Below are 23122 nucleotides of genomic sequence, written 5' to 3' on the forward strand. Positions count from 1 at the left end.
AGCTTCTTAGAGGCAGGGACCATGTTTCATTGGTTTATGTTTTTATATTATAACAGTGTTCAGGCATTCACAGAAGTAGAGAAATAGTATAACCAATCCCCATATACTCATCAGCTACGTTCAACAATTATCAAGATTTTGCCTCACTGCCCTTATCTATACATCCCTTTTTTATTCTATTAAAATATTCTGTAGTCCATATTTTAGTACACTTTTCTTCTTCTTCTCTTTTTTTAATTTAAGTAGGCTCCATGCCCAGTAAGAAGCCCAACATGAGGCTTGAAGTCATGACCCTAAGTTCAAGACCTGTGCTGAGATCAAGAGTAGGACACTTAACCCACTGAGCCAAAGGCACCCCTAATCCACTTTCCTAAAAGAAAATATGGACATTTTCTTAAGTAACCACAATACCTAAACAAAATTAACAGCAACCCCTTGGTATTACTGAATATCTAGTTCATACTCAAATTTACTCAATTGTCTCAAAACTGTCTTTTGACATGTTTTTTTTATTAATCAATATCCAAACAAGATATCCATATACTGCATCTGATCATTATGTCTCTTAGTTCTCTTTTACTATAAGGCACACTTCCCCTTCCCATTTTGCCAATGGTTTTTTTTTTTCCAGTCTATTTTTGAGAGAGAGAGAGAGAACATGCATGTGTGTGAGTGGGGAAGGGGCACAGAGAGAGAGGGACAGAGGATCTGAAGACTCCATGTTCACAGCAGAGAGCCCCCATGCAGGGCTAATACTTATAAACCATGATATCATGACCTAAGACAAAGTAGGACGCTTAACCAACTGGGACACCCAGGCACACCCCATATTACCAATGATTTAATGAAGAAACCTAACCGTTTTTCCTACTGAATGTACCACATTCTGGATTCATCTGTTTCCTCATAGAGTTATGTTTTTCATCCATTTACTCAACAAGTACGTATCAGGAGCACAATATAAGTAAGAACTCTATAAAATGCAGTGGCTACAATAGTAAACACATCTACAGCCTAGCTCAAACAAAAGAAAGTCATGAAACAAGTTATATAAAACATTATTAGCAATTTTGATATGTGCTACAAATGGAAAGCACGAAGTATTAAGAGAAATTACAACAAGGGAACCTAACCTAGTTTAGGGGTCAGGAAAAGTATTTATTTTGTATATAAAGCACCTTGTACAGTGTTAAGTCAATAAACACTCAGTACTTGTGGGTTGTCTGGGAGAGCAAGTTTTCTTCAGATTATCAGCCTTGTAAACCAAAGGATACATCACCATCTCCAGATTTCTGAACATCAATCTGATTCTCTTAGAAGTACATGTTAAAGAAAGCTGAAAGGGCAAACAAATGGTTTTCTGCAAGTGAATAAACTATTTTGGAAGAGAAGAAAAATTTAGGAAGTGGCTATATAAAGTCAAAGAAAAAGATCACATTTTTCTGGACCACCAGTTTAGATATTAGGACAATGAATTTTTGACAAGTAACATAATGGGTATTATTGAAACCTAGAAGATCATGCTTAGTAGAGTATCTGCCACATTGCTCAAAAAGGCTTTTAGGTTAAAGCAGAGAAAGGAAAAATACCCAGGTACATGTTAAGACTGGATATAATGGATGGTAACAGACAGAACAGAAAACCAGTAACACAGGAGATAAACAATAACCCAGATTTTTATTTTAAAAGGCTATAGCACTTTAAAGTATTATAAAATACATCACTTGTATACAGCACTATCTACTTGAGAACAATGTAAATGTTTAAGTGCCCCTTATTCATACCAGATGTCAGTCTAATTTTGGGGCAACAACATGATTTGTCTTAAAAAGAAGTATCTTCTGCTATGGATTGAACTGTATTCTCTACCCACAGCCAAATAAATTCACATACTGAAGCCTTAACCCTCAATGTGATTATATATTAGGGCTAGAGTCTTTAGGAGGTAATTAAGGCTAAAGGAGATCATAAGGATGAGGCCTTAGGCAGATAAGATGTGTTTATCAGTCGTTATCAGACTAAGGACACCTTATCAGACTTGGTGTCCCTATAAGAAGAGGAAGAGACACCAAAACTCTCTTTTTCAAATAAGTGAAGACACAGAAGGTGGTTGTCTGCAAGTTAAGAAGAGAGCTCTTGCCAGAAATGAAAACTGCTGAGCCCTGACCTGGGGCTTCTGGCCTCCAGAACTGTGAGAAAATATTCAATGTTTAAGCCACCCCATCTATAATATTTTGCTATGACTGCCCAAATTGACAAATACACTTTCCTAAATTTTTTCCTCTCTAGCATCTAAATTTTAAATCTCTCTCTTCTGCATGATTTGTAGAATATGTCTGTGCAACTTGAAGGGTACATCAGAAACTAAAGCTATGTGTTTAAAAAGCATACCTTGACACTTAACCAAGTAGACCAAAGGAAAATAATTGGTCAAAGCACTTCTAATCAAGGGAACAAAATGGAACAGATGGTTTTATTTGCTTGCATTTAGTTTTAAACTCTTGAAATTTCATATTTTTTCAATACAAATAGGAGCTCTCCTCAGGTGAACCAGATCTGGGTATTTTCAGCTGTGGTCAGCTTCTCTCTGAATCCCACTAGGGTTTGGTGATGCAGAGTAAACAAGGCTATAAATCAAATGCAATGCATTTAATACCTCAATGCATTGCAAATTGATCCAGAATAGGGGTCAGTTCAAATCGTTTTTTAAGTGAAACCATTCCCTTCCCCTGAAGGGAAGGAATGGATGTTAGAGATAGCAAATCCTGAAGTTACATGGGATTCAGAAGTGTGGCTGCTTGTTAGCGTAGACAGAGGCCAGGTTTCGTCAGGTGAGATTCTTCCGTTGTTTATCAGGTCGGAGCCATGGATATTTAAAAACACATCCTGGTGGCTGGCATTAAAGCTGAAATCTGGTAGGCAAAGTTTCAAGAAATAAAAGCTACAAACAAAAGAGCTTTCGTTCCATTCAGCATGCTGTGGGAAATGCAGCTAATGGACAAGCATTACTATGACTGGCAAGGCAAGGTGCCAATAAATGAGAGGAGCAGAGATTCAAGCCACCACATAACAGCAACATTTCCTAAGCTTATTTCACTAATTTGTCAAAGTAGAACATTATCTGAAGTGAAAGAAAAATGAGGTTGGAATGCACAGGGAAAGGAACTATTTAAAAGTAAAAGCTATGCTTCTTTCTCTATTGGTTAGTTATCTCTGCTTTGAGGAATCATGGTTTACTTCTACCATTTTCTGATACCACACTTGGTTTGACTAAAGGCAATGTTTTCTCCTTTTCATATGATAAGCAGAGAGCAACTTCTAGTAGGATAAATTTCCACTGCTTATGTCTGCCTTGTCTTTCTCCACTAGGAAGAAATGAAGTCTAGTGGTTATAAGAGAAAAGTGTGGAGTTCTGATACGCCACCCCTCAGGGAAGGATGGAGGGCCATATTCTCTGCTTACCTGTCTTTTTTTTTTTCTCCCCTGAAGAAGAAAAACTTCAAGTGCTATCTTCCATCTTTTCTCCATCTTTAACTCTCAACTCTCAATTGTATCTTATAATTTTAAATAATACCTGTACTCTCTTACTTGGAATAGAATGAGTACTATCCCATCATAAAGAAAGACTAGATTTACTTAATTTTATAATTAAAATTAGTCTAAAATTCAACAAATAATGCCTTAAATTCTATTTCAGACAGGCTTTTCAGTATAATGGTTAATATAATGGTTCTCAGTGTAATGTAATAGAGCACGTACTCTGGGGCTGGACTACCTGGGTTCAAATCCTATTTCCACCACTTACTAGCTCTAGCTGTGCAGATTTAGATAAACTGGTTTCATCTCTCTAAGCCTCTGTTTTCTCATCTGTAAATGGAGAGCACTAATAGGATATACCACAGGTTGTTGTACCTGGCAAAGAGGAAGCATTATGCACATGTTAACTACTAACAGGATTACTTCAGAGATCCTCTAAATGGTATTATGTTAATCCCCCTACTCTCTGTTAGTACTTACTATTAAACAGTTATATGTAAAACCAAGTGAAAGTTCTCCTGTCTTACGTCACATAAAACAATCTTCTCACTAATCAGGTAAGAATGAAATCCTTTCTCCAAAATTAGCCTTAATTGACACAAAGATTTCACCAATAATGTAAGTATAAAGTTGATTTTTAGAGGCAAGACTTCCTATTCAAACCTACATGTTTCAATGAAAAGAGTCAAATGAAAAGCACAATCATAGCACCTAAAACACTGATATAATCTGAAACACTGCTCTGAGCAAAATACTTACTTCTGGGGTGATCTGTTATCAACTTCAGCCTTCAGTCGTAAATTCTCCCTCACCAGGCCACCATTTTCCAATTTCAATTTTTTATTTGCCTTTAAAAAAAGAGTTAAAAATAATTAAGCATGAGCTAAGACATGTGCCTTGTAAAAATTATGTCATGAACCATCTGTATTTTTTAGAGTGATACCAGAAAATTGAATACTAGAACATGGCTTTCAGAAACTTAAAATCACCACTGGGAATGACTTGTGAATCTGTGAACACAACCAAGCATTTTTAATCCATATTCCCCAAGCACTCTGCAATTCTCCTATCCAGGGAAATAAACAGAACTATGTTAGTTAGCTTAGAGTCATTAAGGGACTATACTAATGGCAAGTATGTTTTTTTTTCTCCTTTTCACATAACTGAAAGCGTGGTAACATTATACCATATGCAATTATTTGCAAAACTAATGTTAAGAGTTAATTCTCATGAATTATGAGCTATGAGATTGATTTTTGGTTGCCATTTAAAAATAGCTTTTTAGTGATAAATCTAATATAATTAAACCACTTGCTTACTTTCTTCTAAAGGCTTTCCCAAATGCCCTCAACTTCTGGGACTCTCAAAATTGGGTCAATATTTTCTAATAAATTCTATGGATTTTCTTTTGATTAAAAAAATCCCACTATTATTTTCTTTTTTTTAAATTATCTGATACCTAAAAATTGTCTGACAAAACATTAATTGCTAGAAAATTCAGAAATTGAATACTGATTCTAGACAGCCAAAAAACTAGTGTGCCTCAGTTTTAGAGTCTTCTTAAAAGCTATTTAAATTCCTCAGTTATAGCATTTTTCTATTCCAAAGAAGAATAACACTCCCTAGCCTAGAAAGTAATCTAACTTGGCAAGAGAAAATCTTTGTTTGACTAGAACACTAACATTTAAAACATTTTAGGTAAATAGGTCATAAAAACTGTCAACAAAAAGGCTTAAGCCAGATTTCAAAAATTTGACCCATGCTTTTGACTAAATTCTAGAACTTCTGACTATAATACTTGTCCATCCACATACAAATGCCCCAGGAGGATGATGAGATAAGAAGGGCAAAAAACATTCTTTTGAGTACAAAGCCTAGATCTTTTACTTAGACTCCCTGAGGTTCCTTCTGGACTCTGAGCAGCTGCTTTTCTTCATTGTTGAAAACCACCAGAACTGTTGAGAATTAATTCTTTAAGTGACTGATAAACACTATTACTGCCCACCCCCCCCGCCCCGATATTAGGAAAGTCATTCACTTCCTCATACATAGAGAATTAAGCTCTCAAGCATAGCACTATAAATAAGGAGGCACTTAGTGAATGTTTTTTGATGATGATAAGCTCAAATTAGAAATTCATTTGATTTCTTTTCCTCATTCGTTCTTACTGTATTGCTACATTTCAAGGTCTTCCCCCAATCTTGTGGCTAATATTCTCATTATGGGCTGGCTGGTTCATCAACTATCAAGTATTTTCAAGTTCAGGAGCTTTAGGTGAGTGAAGATTACAAAGGGCAAAGTTCTGCTTATTTGTTGCACCAAAAGAGTAATGAGGACTTTGGCTAAGTATTTTACATTCGCAACACTGACCGGGTAATGATACCGGCCTCATAATGGTTTCAAAACTCACCTAGTCCTGGAAAGCTCAAAAAAAAGTCCATGTTACTCATTCTAAGTAGACTGAATCTTCTGTACTCCTATATTTGATTTATAGTATATTATTATTTTGTGCTTCACATCCAAATTTTACTCCTCTATTTCACTTACAGTATGTTGTTATTTTGTACCTCACATCCAAATTTTGCTTCCATACTTTTTAATTCATTTGTGTCCCAGTTTATTGCCTAGTACTCTCTAATACCACCACTAGGCATCCAAAATGGGCTTATTAAATAACTCAAATAATTCTGGGTCTCAATGTAGCTTTGGGTATTGATTTTAACATGTGATCTTTAAAAGAACAAAGAAAAACTGTGTTTTATGTACTTTTTTAAATATATACTCCCTACACCACTGTTATGAGCCTAGAGTAATGTTTTCATACAGATCTTATCTTCAAAGAAGCATTTATTGAAATGAAAATTTAAATGAAGTTAAATAACTATAAAGGAGACCATGTAGAACCTAATTATAGCTCAAGAAGATGAAGGGAAGTTAAAAGGGACACAGCAGATTGATAAATACTGTAACTTTCCAGCTATCTTCCCTTTACATATCCTCTTCTTACACAAACCAACAGGCTAATGTTGGCATTCAATATCCAAAGAAACTACACACTTCCCTAAATTTAAAACAATCAGGTCTATTATATCTGTAGTTTATTTTTTCTCTAAAAGCACTAAGTTCTCTTCTTTCTCTCATTTTGGCCTTTGTTGAGCCCAAACCACATTTATTTTATACAGGGAGATGTGAAGATGGTTCAGTATTTATACTAAGTTGCAGACTTCAATGTTACTTAACTTCACTTAGGATCTGAGGGTCAGTTGGTGACGGTACTTTTTAAAAATTGCATATGGAGCTCATTAATGATTTTACGGAGGCAGGATTCAGTAATTCAGCACAGTAACAATATTTTAAGGAAATGCAGATAGGTTAAATGGGTGGTTGCAGACACGGATACCGCAAAACCATCTCCATCCAGCACAACAAAACTCCACTGTGGATAAACTGGACATCAAAGCCAAAGGCTGGTCCCTTTGGCCAACAAAATTCTACAACACTCGATTATAACCTCTTGTACTAATGGCATGGATCTCATCTCCTTTCCTAGAGGTTTTTCACCCATGCTTTATCTTGCTGGATGAATGGAAGAATAACTGAAAAAAAAAAAAAATGGACCCACATCATAAGCTTGAATACCCTTCTGCATGGGGTATTCCAAAGCAGCTACTTGCAGCTTCCCTGGAATTAGTCATTAAGTCTAACTACTTACAATCCAAAAATCAGAGAATGGTAGTACTAGAAAACATATAGTCCAAACCTTTCTTTTTATAGGTAGGGAAATGGGTAATGTTTGTTTTTATGCATACAGGCCAGTCACTGACATAAGCTTAAAAAAAATAATAATCCAAACCACGAAGAGAGGAAATAGAAATAATTCCCTTAAACCGATGTCACTCTTCTACAAGAAGATGCAAACTCATACAGAAGCACTACAGAGACTCCAATTATAGTCACAAATGGAACCGCCTGATACTTCTTGGCAGCTCATGACATTTAAGGAGAAAAAACTTTTCCTATTGCTTATAAATGCTCATCCAGAGATTTTTGTCCTTTTCCCACAAATCTTCTAATGAGTCAAGATAATATGGCTATTTATACTTTTGAAGGTACTTATAATACAGAGTTTTAAGAACTATAATAGAATTTTAAAAACCACAACTTACTTCCTTTAACTTATCCACATCATCTTTCACTTTTTCATAGATTTCATTTGCTGTTCTAAGTTTTTTCTTCCACTCTGCTACAGTTTCTGGGTCAATTTTACTTGGATTATCTGCAACTGGATGCTTGTCTTCAGTTTGGCTGCTTTGCATCAAGGTTAAAGGATCCAGAATAGTTTTGATTTGTGACTCCAAGCTGCGATTTTTACTCTTAAGTTCTTCTACCTCTTTCTGTAGACAATCTATTTCATCCTGATAAAGAAGTGCATATTCATCAGATAGACACAAATACTGAACACGTATGTATGCTAAACAGAGATCAATATGTTTTTAAATTTTATACTCAAAATTCTGTAGAAACACAGATTAGTTATGCATCAGAATAGTTTTGTAGTCAGAAAGTCACATATAGCTAAAATTCTCAAAATGCATTTTGACTCTGATAAAAAACTGGTATTGCCACTGCTTTCGTTTTAATTCGAAACGAATTAAACGAAAGCTTTAAACAAGCTTTAATTTAAAGCTTGTTGTTAAAAAAATAAAAAACTCAAATCTTTGATTTTATTGGAGATATCCAGAAAATATGACAAGTCACATGAATTCAACAAGGAAGTAGATTCCTCAGAAGAAAATTCTTAGGCATTTTAATTGCTTTAGTGAGGGGAATTAAAAAAAAGACCATGTTGATCAAGGTCATAATAGGTCTGTTTGTTGTTTACATTTTTGCTTCTGCATTTGAAGTAGGAGTATAACTGTACACCATTTCCTTCCACTTTCCATTTCAGAATAATATGTATAATTTTTAATTTTACTTTAACTTTTCTACATTCTGGTTCTTCCATTACCACTATGATTATGTCAAGCATTAATTTTCCCCATCTGGAACTGCTTATTATCTTAAATCCAATTACTAAACATTTGATCTAGAACTCTTTTTTGTGATACCACTTATTAATCTATAATAGATATTTCCTCTTAAACTAAGATTGCTAGAAATTCTGTTGTTAGAAAATAAAGCCAGTGAACTCTTAAAAGGTTAATCTGATTAGGACCTAAGTATGATAAATATTAAGTACTTAAGAATACATTTTAGAATTAATACAGACAGTACAACTGCATTATAAAATAAGAAAATCACTTTGTTGAAATTAATATATTAATGAATAAACAAATAGAATAGGAAAACATATATGAATGAACATTTATACAATTATTCATTTATGCCCCACTTTATTTCAAAAGTTTTTGAAGCAACTGAAGCAGTTTCCATGCATACAGTTTAAAATATTTGGTGTCAGAGGGCGCCTGGTTGGCTCAGGTCATGATCTCACAGCTTGTCAGTTCAAGCCCCGCATCAGGCTCTTTGCTGACAGCTCAGAGCCTGGAGCCTTCTTCAGACTCTATGTCTCTCTCCATCTCTCTCTCTCTATCCTCCCCTGCTTGCACGTGCTCGCTCTCTCTTGCTCACTCGCTCTCTCTCTCTCTCAAAAAGAAACATGCACTGGGGCACCTGGGTGGCTCAGTCAGTTAAGCGTCCTACTTCAGCTCAGGTCATGATCTCATAGTTCATGGGTTCAAGCCCCACATCAGACTCTGTGCTAACAGCTCACAGCTTAGAGCCTGCTTCAGACTCTGTGTCTCCCTCTCTACCTCTCCCCTAGCTTGTGCTCTGTCTCTCAAATAAAAGTTAAAGATAAGTAAGTAAACATTAAAAAATAATAGTTAAAAAATATTTTGTGTCAAAATAAGAGATTAATAATATCCGTCCTTAGTCAACATAAAATAACAACTGGCCTTAATGGTTACTATTCAAAAACGTACGTATGCCATGAGCATGAAACTAATTTGGAAAATTTGCATTACCATGTCAAATCCCCTTCATAAGAAAGAAAACTACTGCATGATCTTACTTATATGTGATTATCTAAAAATGCTGAATATATACAAGCAGAGAGTTAAGCAGTGGTTACCTAGGGTGGGGAGGTGGGGCAAATGGGGAGGTGGGTCAATATGTACAATGTTATTGTCACGCAGGATGAGTAAGTCTGGAGATCTAGAGTGTAGAGACCATGTACAGCACGATGACTATAGTTAATACTGTACTGAATACTGGAAATTTGCTAGCAGGGCATATTTCAGGGGCTCACACCACAAAAATAAAAAAGTATGTGAGGAGATGTCTATGTTTATTAACTTGACCAATGCAACCATTCACTATGGATATGTATATCAAAACACCATGTTGTGCCCCTTAAATATATACAATTTTTATTAAAAAAAAATCACTGGTTAACATGTAAAAAATTAGAAAATGGCATATTTCACACCAAAATCTCTTTGTTAGTAGCTGACATAGGTATATTTACTTTACCAAAACCAATGAGCATAAATTATCAGTGAATTTATAGACAAACCAAATGGAATGAAGGTGATAGCCACTGTTTACCAGAGCAATTATAATGCCTTGTGGGAGCTGGAAGACTGACTTTCACAAGGGAGTTTCCTTTGCTTCTCAACTTCTTGAGGGAGCAAATACTTACAAAATGATGTCTGTTGACAAATTTGAAATTAAAGAAAGGAAAAAAGAAATGCTAGTATTTGTTCCTGTCTTCTATTTGAAATAGAAAAGGGAAAAGAAAAAATATTTATCAAAAAAGATATTTTTTTTAGTAGGCTCCCCACCCAACATGGGGCTTGAACTTACAACCCTGAGATCAAAAGTCGCAATGCTCTACTGACTGAGCCAGTCAAGTGCCCCTCAAATACGATATATTTAAATTGGCATTTAAAATAAGATTTTAGGGACCTGGGTGGCTCAGTTGGTTAAGTGTCTGACTTCAGTATAGGTCATGATCTCATGGTTCGTGAGTTTGAGCTCTACATAGGGCTCTGTGCTAACGGCTTGGAGCCTAGAGCCTGTTTCAGATTCTACGTCTTCCTCTATCTTTGCCCCTCCCCTGCTTGTACTCTGTCACGCTCTGTCTCTCTCTGTCTCTCTCAGAAACAAACATTAAGAAATAATAAAATAAGATAAAATAAAATTTCATTGGATGTTTACTCTAAGAAGTCCAGAGACTGAGATAGCTCAGTTTTACCTTGAATTCAATGCTGTCCTCATTTTAAATTGTAATTATTATTTACCTCATATTCTTTGTGGAGTAACTCAAGTCTAGTTTTCCGAAGGTGCTTCCTGACTGTATGGCTTAGCATAGGTTCACTTTCACTTGTTCCTCCTACAAGAAAAAAAAATTAACTCTCATTCTCATTTAGGTAGTATGAAAACAAAGATAAACTTTTTTTCTTATTATTTTATATAGTTCTGCAGCTTGATTTCTACATACTTGGGGGCTGCTACCTAGGCGTTTTCTCTATCTCGATCTTGGGAAAAGATAAATATCAAATAATGCCTTCAATAAAATATCAAGTGTGTTTACTTATCTCTGTATCTTATTACAGTAAATTCAATGAAAGCAAAGGCTATACTTTGTCAATTATCACATTTATACTACTGTGAAATTTGAATATCAAATGTTAAATAATATAAAACCAATGATTATATTTATATTTAACCAATAATTATGTAATATATTATCCATATACCAATTTAAATTTCATACAATTTTCAAATATTTACCTATATATATCATATGGGTATATCATCATCATATATGATATATATATTATTATAACCAATGTATTCAAACATACCTACATACTGGTAACACAAATGAAAAGATTAATGTGTCTTTTTACTGAATCTAATAACCCAGTTACAATGGATTATGAGTCACAGCACTAACTGTATGCCCATAACTCAATACAAGTACACTCAAAATGAATTCTGCCTGAGAGCTCTTTCTCTATGCTATGGTTATTTTCTTTGTACTTCTTAGTATCATGATCACAAAGGCATTTTACAGATGCTGTTTTTCAGGACATTCTACCCAAATACAAGGATGCCTACTATTTTACTTGGGAGAATTTATGAGGTATCAACTTATATAGGAATGAATAAAGGCAGGAAAGAGATGTGAACAGAAGCTGGGGAAACACATTCAAATTATTTTCATCATCAAAGTTCACAGTGGAAAAATATTCCTCTACCAGATTTTACCCAGGTACCCTAGAAAGTAACCTTGGAATAATCTCTGATTTCTCCTTCAAATTTGTTAGTTCCAAGTCCTATTAGTACTTCGATATTGGCAAAATGACATCAGTGAAAACTGTCTATTTTCATCTTTCACCAAATATACACTATTTAGAGATTATTTCAAATCTGTTTCTATATGTTTACAAAGTAGGCCCTTACCAATAATCTCTTTGCACGGATTTTCAGGAGTGATGGGGACTCTGCAAGCTGGACACTGGCTATTATTCTTCAACCACAAATCGATACAAACTGAACAAAATACATGGTTGTTGATGCATATGACAGGGTGGCGTACCTTTGAAAAAAGAAACGTTACTTTTAGTACAGGGCAACAGTCATAATTAGAATCCCAGTATGTTTAGTTTAGAGCAAACAAATTGCTTCTCTGGAGTACAGTAGAATAGGTGCTTTAAAAGGAAATTATCTAGGATTTATAAAAACATTGGTTTATAATTTAAACAGCAAACAGTGCTGACATAAATACTGACATACACTAAATACACAAATCTCTGACTTCATTTAAACACGCACAAATACTAATACTTTACATTGATATAGTCTTATATTTTACAAAGGGTTTTCACATACACTTTCTCTGTTTTTGTTTTGTTTTAAATAATTCTGTGAGGTAAACACAGTAAATACATCTCACAAATAAGGTAACCAAAGTGTGAAGCAATTAAATGGCTCAGTCAGGTGTTTTGACTGTGTGTAGTTATTTTGTAAGACAGAAAATAGAAGAGAGAAATTACTTCAGCTTTCTACCTGATACTAGTTTGTTTATATATTTACTGTCTATCTCTCCTATTAGAAAGAAAGCTGCATGAGAGCAAGAACTTCTTTCGTGTCATTCATGCTTAAATCCCTGATGCCTAGAAGACAGCCTGACACACAGTAGGTATTAAAAAAATTGTTAAAGTAATTGCTATTAAGACTGTATTTAACATTAATTAGTTAGGGAACTTACCAGAGGGAATAATGACTCTCCAACTAGCAAAAACTTTAAAATAAAAACCAAAATAATACCAAAATGCTCAGCTCTCACTTGATTTACAAGGAAATGTTACTATGGGATTCAAAACGCTTTATAGAATCTTCAGTATTTTCCTGTTCTATTAATAATACCACTTTAGAGTCCTTCTGCACTAGAGACCAGAAGATCAAGAGAAAGCAGAGGAAGTAGAGAGATAAGGAAGAGACAGAGCCACCACAAAACACTTTCTGCGGAGGAAACACTTGTGCTGTTCTACATCCGCCTCAGAAAGATACTATGAGCATTCATTAATTTGAAAGGGGCCTTTACCCTCAAAGAAATCACAGGTGAACAGCAGTCCACGACAGGCAGGTAATCATTTTAAGTCTCACTGAAAAGAACTTTCTGCTTGGGGTGCCTGGGTGGCTCAGTTGATTAAGTGTCTGACTCTTGGTTTCGGCTCAGGTCATGATCTTATGATTCATGAGTTTGAGCCCCATACTGGGCTTTGTGCTGACAGTGTGACGCCTGCTTGGGATTCAGATTCTCTCTCTCCTTTTCTCTCTGACACTCCCCTGCTCACACACACACTCTCTTTCAAAATAAATAAATAAACCTAAAAAAAAAAAAAAGAAAGAACTCTCTGGTCTTTGTCTGGCTTCCCAAACATTTTAGATGCTCTCTTGATTATGAACACTAACATAAGAAAACTAACGGAGAAGATAATTCAGCATGCATTTAGACTTCTAGAGAAACCAACTGTAATTCATACAGTTCAAATGATTTGACAGGACTCATCTGAAAGAATGAATGAATGAGACTATGAAGGACAGCTTCTCAAACTCTTCTTCCAAAGTGTGCCTACCAACAGCAAGGAGTGAATGTTTATCTAGGAAGTATTCCTGGTCAGAGTTTCAAGAGGCAGACGAGTGGGAACCTCCTGCACAGGTCCTGTTTTTCTCCTAAAAGTCAAGTGATTCGTCCAAGTCCAGATCATTTTATATCTTTGGGTGTTTTAATTTCATCTTCAAGTCATGAAATCTTTTAAGAACAAAAAATTTCTCAAACCACATACCAGAAAGATATTCCCATATCTATCTATCCTGTAGCTTCCTGCAACACCCACCCCCCCACCCACCCCCACAGCCCCCAGCTTCCTGTAATATTCCTAGAAGTATATAAACCTCTAAATTAGGAAACTCAGATAATGAAAGAAAACTTATAACCTTGGGCCTTTAAAGCAGCGATTTAATTTTTTTTTTAAGTCATGAACTCATCTGAAATGGATGAAACCCAATGGTCAAAACAAAACTGTGCACATTTAAGAAGATTCAAGATGGTCTCCTACCCGCTACAGGCTTCCCTCATTAGAAGATCATTTAAAGGAAATCAGTATTTCCATCCTTCCTTTCTATTATAGAGAGTTAGAACATGAGTGTGTGGGGGGGATACAGGAAGGAAGAGGGGGAGGGAGGAAGAGGGGGAGGGAGGAAGAGGGGGAGGGAGGAAGAGGGGGAGGGAGGGAGGGAGGGGGAGAGAGTGAGAGAGAGAGAAGGAATTTTAAGCAGACTCCATACTCAGTGTGTAGCCTGATGTGGGTGGGGCTTAATCCCACAACCCTGGGATCAGAACCTAAGACAAAATCAAGAGTCAATGCTCAACCAACTGAGCCACCCAGGCACCCCATAAAGGCAATTAGTATTTTCTATGTAATTGCTCCCACAACCAAGGTTAAATATCTCCCCAATCTACAAAAGTAGTTTTGGACATCTCACTGGTTGGTACTATCATTAACTAAAGTGAGAAAAATGGAGGAGAAGTCTCATAAGTGGTGGAAATTAAGAATTCTCATTTGGCTATATTAAATCTGTGATGCCTGACTTTTAAATAGACAAAGCAGAGTCTGAGAATCACTGGCATAAAAAATTAAAGCTACAGGACTGGAGGAGATCCCCACCATGGGCAGAGTAGCAGGAGACAGGCATCCCAGTAAGCAGAGGAAGAAGGAAAAGAAGGAGCAACCAGCAAAGGGAACTAGTCTTATAGAAGCCAAGAAAAGTTTTTCAAGAGGAAGACAGTAGCCCAGCATGTCAAATAAGAAGAAAATGAGCTTGATATGGACAGAGCAATGACTATGGGATTTAATTACACGGAAGTCACTACGATCTGTTACTGACAAGCACTGTTTCAGTGAATGATAGGTATGGAAACCTGATTGAAGGCTGAAAGAGAGACAGGGAAGGTGAAGTGATGACAGATAATATAGACAATTCTTTCATGTTTTGCTGTAAAGAAGTGAGCATAAAAATAAGACCATGGTAAGAAATGCCAATGGGAATGTTACAGTAAAGAAGGAATATTAATGATGGAGGAAGAAAAGGAGGGATCAGAGCCATAGGCAGCAAAGTCCCTAAGAACTCAAGAGGTAATGAAATCCAAAGCATAAAGCAGAGGTTTTGGCTTTTATGGGACTGAGGATCTGTCGTTGTCGTTGTAACGAAAGGGAAGGCTGAGGGTGTGAGAACAAATGCAAACGTTGGAAGATCTGTTGATGGAAATGAGAGAAATCATGTCTAACTATCACAAATGCTTATATATCATCATTAAATATGCGGTGAGGTTACTAGTTCAAAGTGAGAAATTGGGTAGGGATATCAGCTTGATAAAACAGTTATTCTGAAAAGTGAGAAAGTAAATTTGCTAGTAATTTACAGGTAGCAGGACTGCCAAACATTGATGAGTTCCTATTTGAGATCTATGGTTTTGAATACAACCTAAGACCAAATAAACACAGATGTGTATTTTTCTTACCAAGTTTTACCTGTTCGGTTTCAGGCAGGAAGTAGATGAGCAGTCCAGTTTACTCAGAGTTGGATTTTTGCCAAGGAGAAAGAGAGAGAGACCAGAGAATGATGACAATAAATGACCTCGCTAACAAGGGACACGAGTGTATGAATGGTAATGATGACAGTGAAAAAGCGATTCATAGAGCCAATGAATTGGCCTTGGTAAGGCTGAAGTAATGCTGGAGAGAAGTCACAATGAAAAGAGGATCAGAGGGTGAGATGCTTATAATCAAAATACCGGAGGTGGTACAGCTGCTTTCTCTAATGTTTCCCCCCCACCCCCCGGGGCCATCTTATCTGGCATAGTTCTATTTTCTCTCTTAATCTCATGTATCACATGATGTTAACATCTTTCCTATGACAACTCCTGAGAATCCTCTGTAACTGGACCTCAGTAAGTGGCAGAGCTTTGGCTTTGAGAGAGAAACCTGGGGCCAAGTGCAGCTCTGCCATTTGAGCTGTTTGACCTTGGGTAAGCCCTTCAGTTACAATGAGCTTCTGCCTCTGAAAACAGTGGTTTAACTCAGTATACTTTTCATTTAGACATTAAGATTTAACAATGTAAAGATGTAAATACAGAGAGGTCCACATAACAATCCGAAAAGAGAAAAGAAGAAAAGGTAACAATATGACTATCTCTGTGTGTCTACGCGCCAACTCCATGGAAGGATCTTACAGATGCCTTAATCATAACATGTTCAAAACCAAACTTGGCCTCCTCCACACATCTGCTCCTCCTGCTGCACTCCTTATCTAGGTTATGGCAGCATCACCTCACTACTTGGGCTAAAGTACTCAGAGCTATCTCTGACTCACTTATCCTCACCATCCAATCCTTCACCAAATCCTGGTATCATGTATCAAGTCTAAGAAGCCAGAGATTTTAAGATGCACCAATATTTTATGTACCACTAAGAAAAAAGAATGAAAAATGCTGCCAAGTACAACTGTAACAAGCCATCACTTGCAAGATACAGCCAGGTTTCAAAAAGTTATGATGTGAAGGAGTGTCTGGGAAGCTCAGTTGGTTAAGCGTCTGACTTCAGCTCAGGTCATGATCTCGCGGTTCGTGAGTTCAAGCCCTTCATTGGGCTCTGTGCTGACAGCTCAGAGTCTGCTTTGGATTCTGTGTCTCCCTTTTTCTCTGCCCCTCCCCCACTCATACTCTGTCTCTTTCTCCCTCAAAATAAACAGACATTAAAAAAATTTTTTAAGTTATAATGTGAAAAAAGTACATCCCAGAATTGTCAAAATATGGCAAATCTACCTCCAAATGTTTTTTTGTTTTGTTTTATTTTTAACTATCATGTATCCCTTCTTTTCCATCTTTACCTCAGTGAGTTCAGGTTCTCATTCCTTTACCCTTGGATCTACTGCAATGACCTCTTCACAAGCTTCCTGGCTTCCAAATATTCAGTTCTGTCCACCTTTCATACTGATGCCAGAGCTACCTTTCTAAAATAAGGAACAGTAGTTTTCACTGCTCTCTTGCAAAACAGCAATGATTTTTCCCTTTTCACAGTCTTAAGTATAGCACTCAAAGAAGAACATAATATGGTTCTTAAATAGCCATTTCATCTATTTCAATACTGATTTTCTATTTCAATACTTGATATAACCTACACTTCAAACACACAGATCTACTTGATGTTCACCAAATTAGTAGGCACAGTAGAGGCTCCCTGTTTATTGTCCTCTCATTTCTTAGCTTCATATATCCTGCTGGCCTCCAGCTTCCCCAATGAAAATAGACTCCTTTCCAGCTTTTAAGATGAAAATCAAATGCTACTTCTTCTGCAAGGCCTTCATTAATGCCTTTTAGAATTAACTGGATCTTTGATTTTCATAAGGGCACTCCTTATGCATTGATTTAATGTTCACTTCTTTCTGCATTGTGCTTTACTTAGAAAATTGTTTACATTCTGTTTTCCCTATTAGATTTCCGGCTCCTTGGGGGCAGGAGACGGACATGCTCATCCTTGTATGCACCTACAGCACCTGAGCTAATGCCTGGGACACTCTAAGATTAATAAAAGTGAATTCTGATGTACAAAAATGAAAGGCTGAGATAATGTTCCTATAAGTGTCTCAAGAAGCACAAGGTCAATGGTTACTGCCAAACTGTGAAAAAGCAAAAGTTAAACCTTTCCATTTAATACAACAAATCATATACAAGAACCACCACAGGCAGACTACTTGAGTCTGTCTGCTAAGAGCCTCCAGCAATGCCACCCACAGGAGAATTATTTTCACTGTTTGATAGTGATATTATCACTCTCATTGGGTTGGAGTTTTGAAACAACTGACTAATTCATTTCTTTGGACCCAGTATTTATCAGATGACTATTTCTAAACAATGGTTTAAATTTAGCTTAGGAGAATAGAAACCTATAAATAAGAAAAAAAACTACTAAAACAAATTATTTATTATTTATTTGACTGTCACCTATAAGAGCAAAATACAAAGCATCTAGCCCTCCCACAATCCCTGTCCACCCATCTTCCTCTACCCAGATCCCAGTACATAAAATACCAAAACATGAACATAATTTTCTACAATAAAATCTTCCTGAGATAGAGAAATAGTCCTAATTTACCTATGTTATTAAACTTTGTATCCAATTTACTCTCAAATGAGATCTGTAACAGTAAACCAGTATTTTTATGAAATAAAAATGCAAGACAACAATGGCAAGTGACATGTACAATTCCAAACCCCTCGAGGCTAAGAACATTGAAATGATAGTGTAGGAGAATGCACCTTAAGCCAGTGAGGAAGAGGAGGTGGAGGAGGAGGAAGAAGAGAAGAGAAAGCAAGGTATGAAAAGTGAGCTCTTCCGGGGCTCTTCAGTTGAGTGTCTGACTTCAGCTCAGGTCATTATCTCACCGCCTGTGCATTCAAGCCCCATGTCGGGCTCTGTGCTGACAGCTTAGAGCCTGGAGCCTGCTTCAAATTCTGTGTCTCTGTCTCTCTCTGCTCCTCCCCTACTCACTAGCTCTCTCTCAAAAATAAATAAACATTTAAAAAATTAAAAAAAAATAAAAATAAAAAAAGAAAAGTGGGCTCTTCTCTCACTGAATGGGCCTCAGGCGGCAGTCCTGGGTACAGGAAGATTAACCTTAAATCTGTAATTCTAGTATACAGTTTTTATTTTATTTATTTGAAGATGTTTCAGTTTTAAAAGACCACTCTAGCACCAAAGCTCCTTTCTTAAAAAATAGATGTACCTGAGAGGAGTCAAGTCAAAATGGGATATTCATTAATATCAACATCATCCTGGACTCACCTATTAGGAGTTATTATATACTAGATTAGGACAATATTTCTCAAGTTCAGCACTACTGACGTTTTGGACTGAAGAACTTTTTTTTTTTTTTTTTTTTTTTTAAGTTCATTTATTTTGAGAGTATACATGTGAGTGGAGGAGGGACAGAGAGAGAGGGAGAGAATACCAAGCAGGTTCCACCGTGTCAGCCAGACACATGGCTCAAACCCACTAACTAAACCATGAGATCATGACCTAAGCCAAAACCAAGAGTCTAACACTCAACCACCGAGCTACCCAGGGGCCCCTGGACTGAAGAACTTTTTGATACAGGGATCTCTCCTGTATACTGTTTAGCTAGCAGCACCCCAGGCTCCACCCAGTAGATGCAACTAGCACACCCAGAGACCATCAGATACATCTCTAGGCACTGCCAAATGTCCTGGCAGGATGAAATCCACTCCCAACCTTCTGAGAACCACTGGTGTAAAATATTCACATATTTCCCTAACAACCTAATGGGGTTGGTAGTATCAAATTCATTTGCAGCTGTGGAAACTGAGAAATAATAACACAGGTTATAAGTGGCAGAACCAGTATTTAGCCATCATTCAATGTGATCCAACTGCAAATTGAGTGCTCTTTCAACTAAGAAATAGTTTTTTCTTCCTTAGTGAACAATAATCTGGGAGTAAGAAATAGAGGGTATGTACCTGAAAGAAGCAAGAGATTTAGATCAAGACTTTGGGGTCAATAGGGGCTGCAGAAAAAGGCCACTGAGGGAAGTGACAGGAAGGAAAAGCCACTTAGCTAACTGGCCTGGTAATTATACTTCAAGTCAATTCCTGTGCCTTTTATCATCTTTGCCAGAGAGTTCATCTTTCTTCAAAGAATATTCTTTCTTGCACATACGTCAAAATTTTATGGGTTGCACTAGGAAAGACCTAGAAAGACTATGAAAAAGAAGGCTGAGGTATAAGAATGATGGGTATTAACTCCTCCTCCTCCTCAATTTGGGATTTTGGAAACTTCAAAATGAAATTTCTGGATTGATCTTGATAGATTTCAAGAAATCTTTGGCTCTGCGCCAAAAGTTAGGTCCTAAAACTTTAAAACTATGTGATCCTGAGAACTAAATTGCTTAACATCTACTGGTTTAGGTTCCCATTTCTTTCTAGGTAAAAGAAAAGATAATACATCTTGCCTCCCCCCCCGCATCATCACCTAGAATGCTTTCAGGAATCTTATTTCTTTAGTAAATATGTCAGCTATTACATACCAATCTTAAAATTATTAGAATATGTCAATACTTTTTTTAGCTGATTTTTAAATTATGCCCTAAGTACATAAAAACATAATATTGGACTTTTTTGAAAGTGTCTGCATTCTTCAAACTTAATTTGGAATAGAGAAAAATGTAGTCCATATGGCTTTTGTCAAAGTAAATTATTTGTGACAATTATGTACAAGGCTGGTTCTTAAATCTACTCTTGGGAACAGAGGGTCAATCAGTACTCAAATGTGGGCTCAACGTACTGAGGTTGATAACATGCTGGCCAATCAACTGCCCCTCATGAACACTGATTAACAAATTTAGTTGCATAAGGCTTTGTACCTAGCCTTACCTTGTCAACATTTTTAATCAACAAATATGGGTGGAAAGCAAGGCCTCCCTCAAAGAAGGGATTCTTCCTGTAGTATCCCTAGCTCGAAATGGTCCACCCTATTATTGGACACTGCAAGAGACAGACACTCCACATCCTAAAGAAGCTGATTTCATTTTGGATTATTTTGGCCAGAGCTTGCCCTTACATAAGTACAAATCTTAATATTGTAGCTTGATTCCCTTTCAAATGAAAAATAGTTTGTATTTAAAGATTTGTGATTATGTCCATTCATTCCAACACAATTCCAGTCTACTTATATTGGAACCTCAATTTCAACTCCTTTCTAAATTTCAAAATACTCTAGTTTTTTTAAATACTTATTTAAGTTCCAAACTGGACTTATACTCAAGTGAGGAATAATGGAATACTAATGTTAAACAGCAGGAGAAGTCTAGTTGTTGGGCACTTCAGAACCTCCTTCATCCTTTCATAAAACTATGGTCTACATTGGGTGACATGTTACTCATGGAAAAATGCAGACATAGTCAAAAACATGCAACAATAATTTGATTTCGCAGCTGGAATCCTAACTGATGAGAAAAATGACTGGAATCATCCAGAGATAACTGGTTTGTAGCAACTGGTGTCAGGACCAAAATGTCACTTAACTGATATCCTGAACCTGTATTTCTTTCTGCTTGCTGACCCTCTAGTCCAAGGCAAAAGGAAAAAATTAAGGAAGAATAGGCAAGAAAATATGTTACACATAACTCATCCCACAGGATGTGTATCTAACTTCTTCAAGCCACATAGAGCTCTTGAGATACTGGCAAGGTTGGTCAACATTATTAAGTAGAAAGAATCCACCTTTAAGACTGAGGCAGAGAAAAGAAGAAAATGCAAAATGTCTAAGCTGTCCAGTTTTAAATACATTTGTATTCAAAAGACAAAGTATCGACAGTGTGAGTACTTAGGCCATCTCCACTATTCTTACCTCTCTATTCCTCCCCATCCCATTCAGCATCTATATTATCTATGCAGATTTTAGGTCTCTCCCCCCAACTCCTCCTTTAAGGTAATATGCACTTTTTTTTTTTTTTTAAACAGTGACCTTTCAGGGATAATGGCTCCTAATTCTGTTGAACAGTCAAAAGAAGAGTCTTGCTGATGGTGAGATTTTTGGACAAATAATGAGGGCAGCAAAAGAATGCTTATCTGGGAGAGGGCTAGTCAAAAAGGACCTTAAGGCAGATCTCAGAGGCGGCCAGAGATGTGTGTCAGGGAGGTGGACATGGCATTGAAACATGGTACTACCCCAGGTCACGCTATCTCCAGTACCCCACGATTACCATTATGGGGGGAGGATAAGTGGCCCAAACAGATCAGATTTCCTTTAATTATACAAAAGGCAAGAGTTATAGGGAACCAGTTAAAACCCAAAACCTCTGGATATACTGTGGCAATTTCTAGAACAAACAGGTCCCACTCCATTGGGAAAGCAAATCTTCATATAGCGAGTACACTTTCTCAGAAAGCAACTGGGAAGAACAGTTTAGAAAGGCTGGTTTCCTCATTTGAGGGCCTGTCTCAGTGCCCACACTAAAGGTTAATATTTATTTAATATTATTATGTCCCAACCTTAGCTAACCACGACAACTGAATTACTTCATTTAATCATGCCCAGAATGCAAGAAAGAGTGTTGCTTCTATTACCGTTCCCATCTTACAGATAAGGAAACTGTTCTGAGAGAGGTTAAGTAACTTGTGTGAAGTCATACAACTAGGAAATGGAAGAAACTAAAACTCATACAGTCTGAACACACAACTCAGGCCGTCAACCACCACACCTTTATGCCTCCTTAGTAGACGGGAAAAGATGCCTGTTTACAAATCGTTAATATTTTATTAGATTTCATTTTAGAACACAGCTGCCCAATAATGAAAGAGACAGAGCCAGGGAGGGAGGGTAGGAGGGAGCCTACAAGAGGGTCTGCTATCACAGGTGAGCTCACCTGAGCTTTTAGGAAGTAATTTACTGAAGACACAAATAACAACAGAGGTTCAAACCAGAGACTCTAAGCCTTAGCTTTCTCATGTTGAAAGAATGGGGCAACCAGCCCTCTCTATTTCACAGCACTGGTGAAATGAGTAAATGAGGTAATTAAATGCATACAAAGACATTCTGTAATCTGCAAATCCCTGTATTCTACTAGGTATCCTTTTTTGTTAAATACAAAATGCACAGGTATGGAAAATCAACCAGGCAGAACACATTTTCGACACAAATGCACAAGAGCCTGTTGACTAATGGAAACTAGATATTAATGTGTTCAACCAAGACCAAATGAAAATTATTTCCCAAGGTATTTGTATCAGCTTTTAACGCTACCCTCCAGAGGAAATGCACCCAGAATTTAACTGGTACTTGTGGGAGCTTCATGTTTGAGAAGCCAAATGTAGACTAGCAAATATAAACATCATCTCCTGCCCCTCCTGGCTATGTGCGTAGGCAGTGGTAGCAAACACCAGCTCAAGCACCACCCTCCACGCCACCATCCTTGATCTCTCCAGTCAGCATTG

General features: G+C 36.8%; 1 protein-coding gene across 2 annotated transcripts in view; it reads right to left on the minus strand.

Moving 5' to 3' along the window:
• OBI1 (ORC ubiquitin ligase 1) overlaps window positions 1-23122 on the minus strand; it is a 39629-nt gene that overhangs the window by 15273 nt on the left and 1234 nt on the right. Inside the window, exons 2-5 of one of the 2 annotated variants that reach the window (XM_039217788.1) lie at window positions 12010-12145; window positions 10842-10933; window positions 7704-7952; window positions 4297-4385 (exon numbers count right to left, since the gene is read on the minus strand). In XM_039217788.1, the coding sequence (XP_039073719.1) occupies window positions 4297-4385; window positions 7704-7952; window positions 10842-10933; window positions 12010-12145 (566 nt within the window). The remainder of the gene's footprint in view (window positions 1-4296; window positions 4386-7703; window positions 7953-10841; window positions 10934-12009; window positions 12146-23122) is intronic. The other variant, XM_039217789.1, reaches the window with a different exon arrangement.

This window comes from Hyaena hyaena, unplaced genomic scaffold, assembly GCF_003009895.1.
Source record: "Hyaena hyaena isolate Hyena2069 unplaced genomic scaffold, ASM300989v1 scaffold_715, whole genome shotgun sequence".
Taxonomy (NCBI): Eukaryota; Metazoa; Chordata; class Mammalia; order Carnivora; family Hyaenidae; genus Hyaena; species Hyaena hyaena.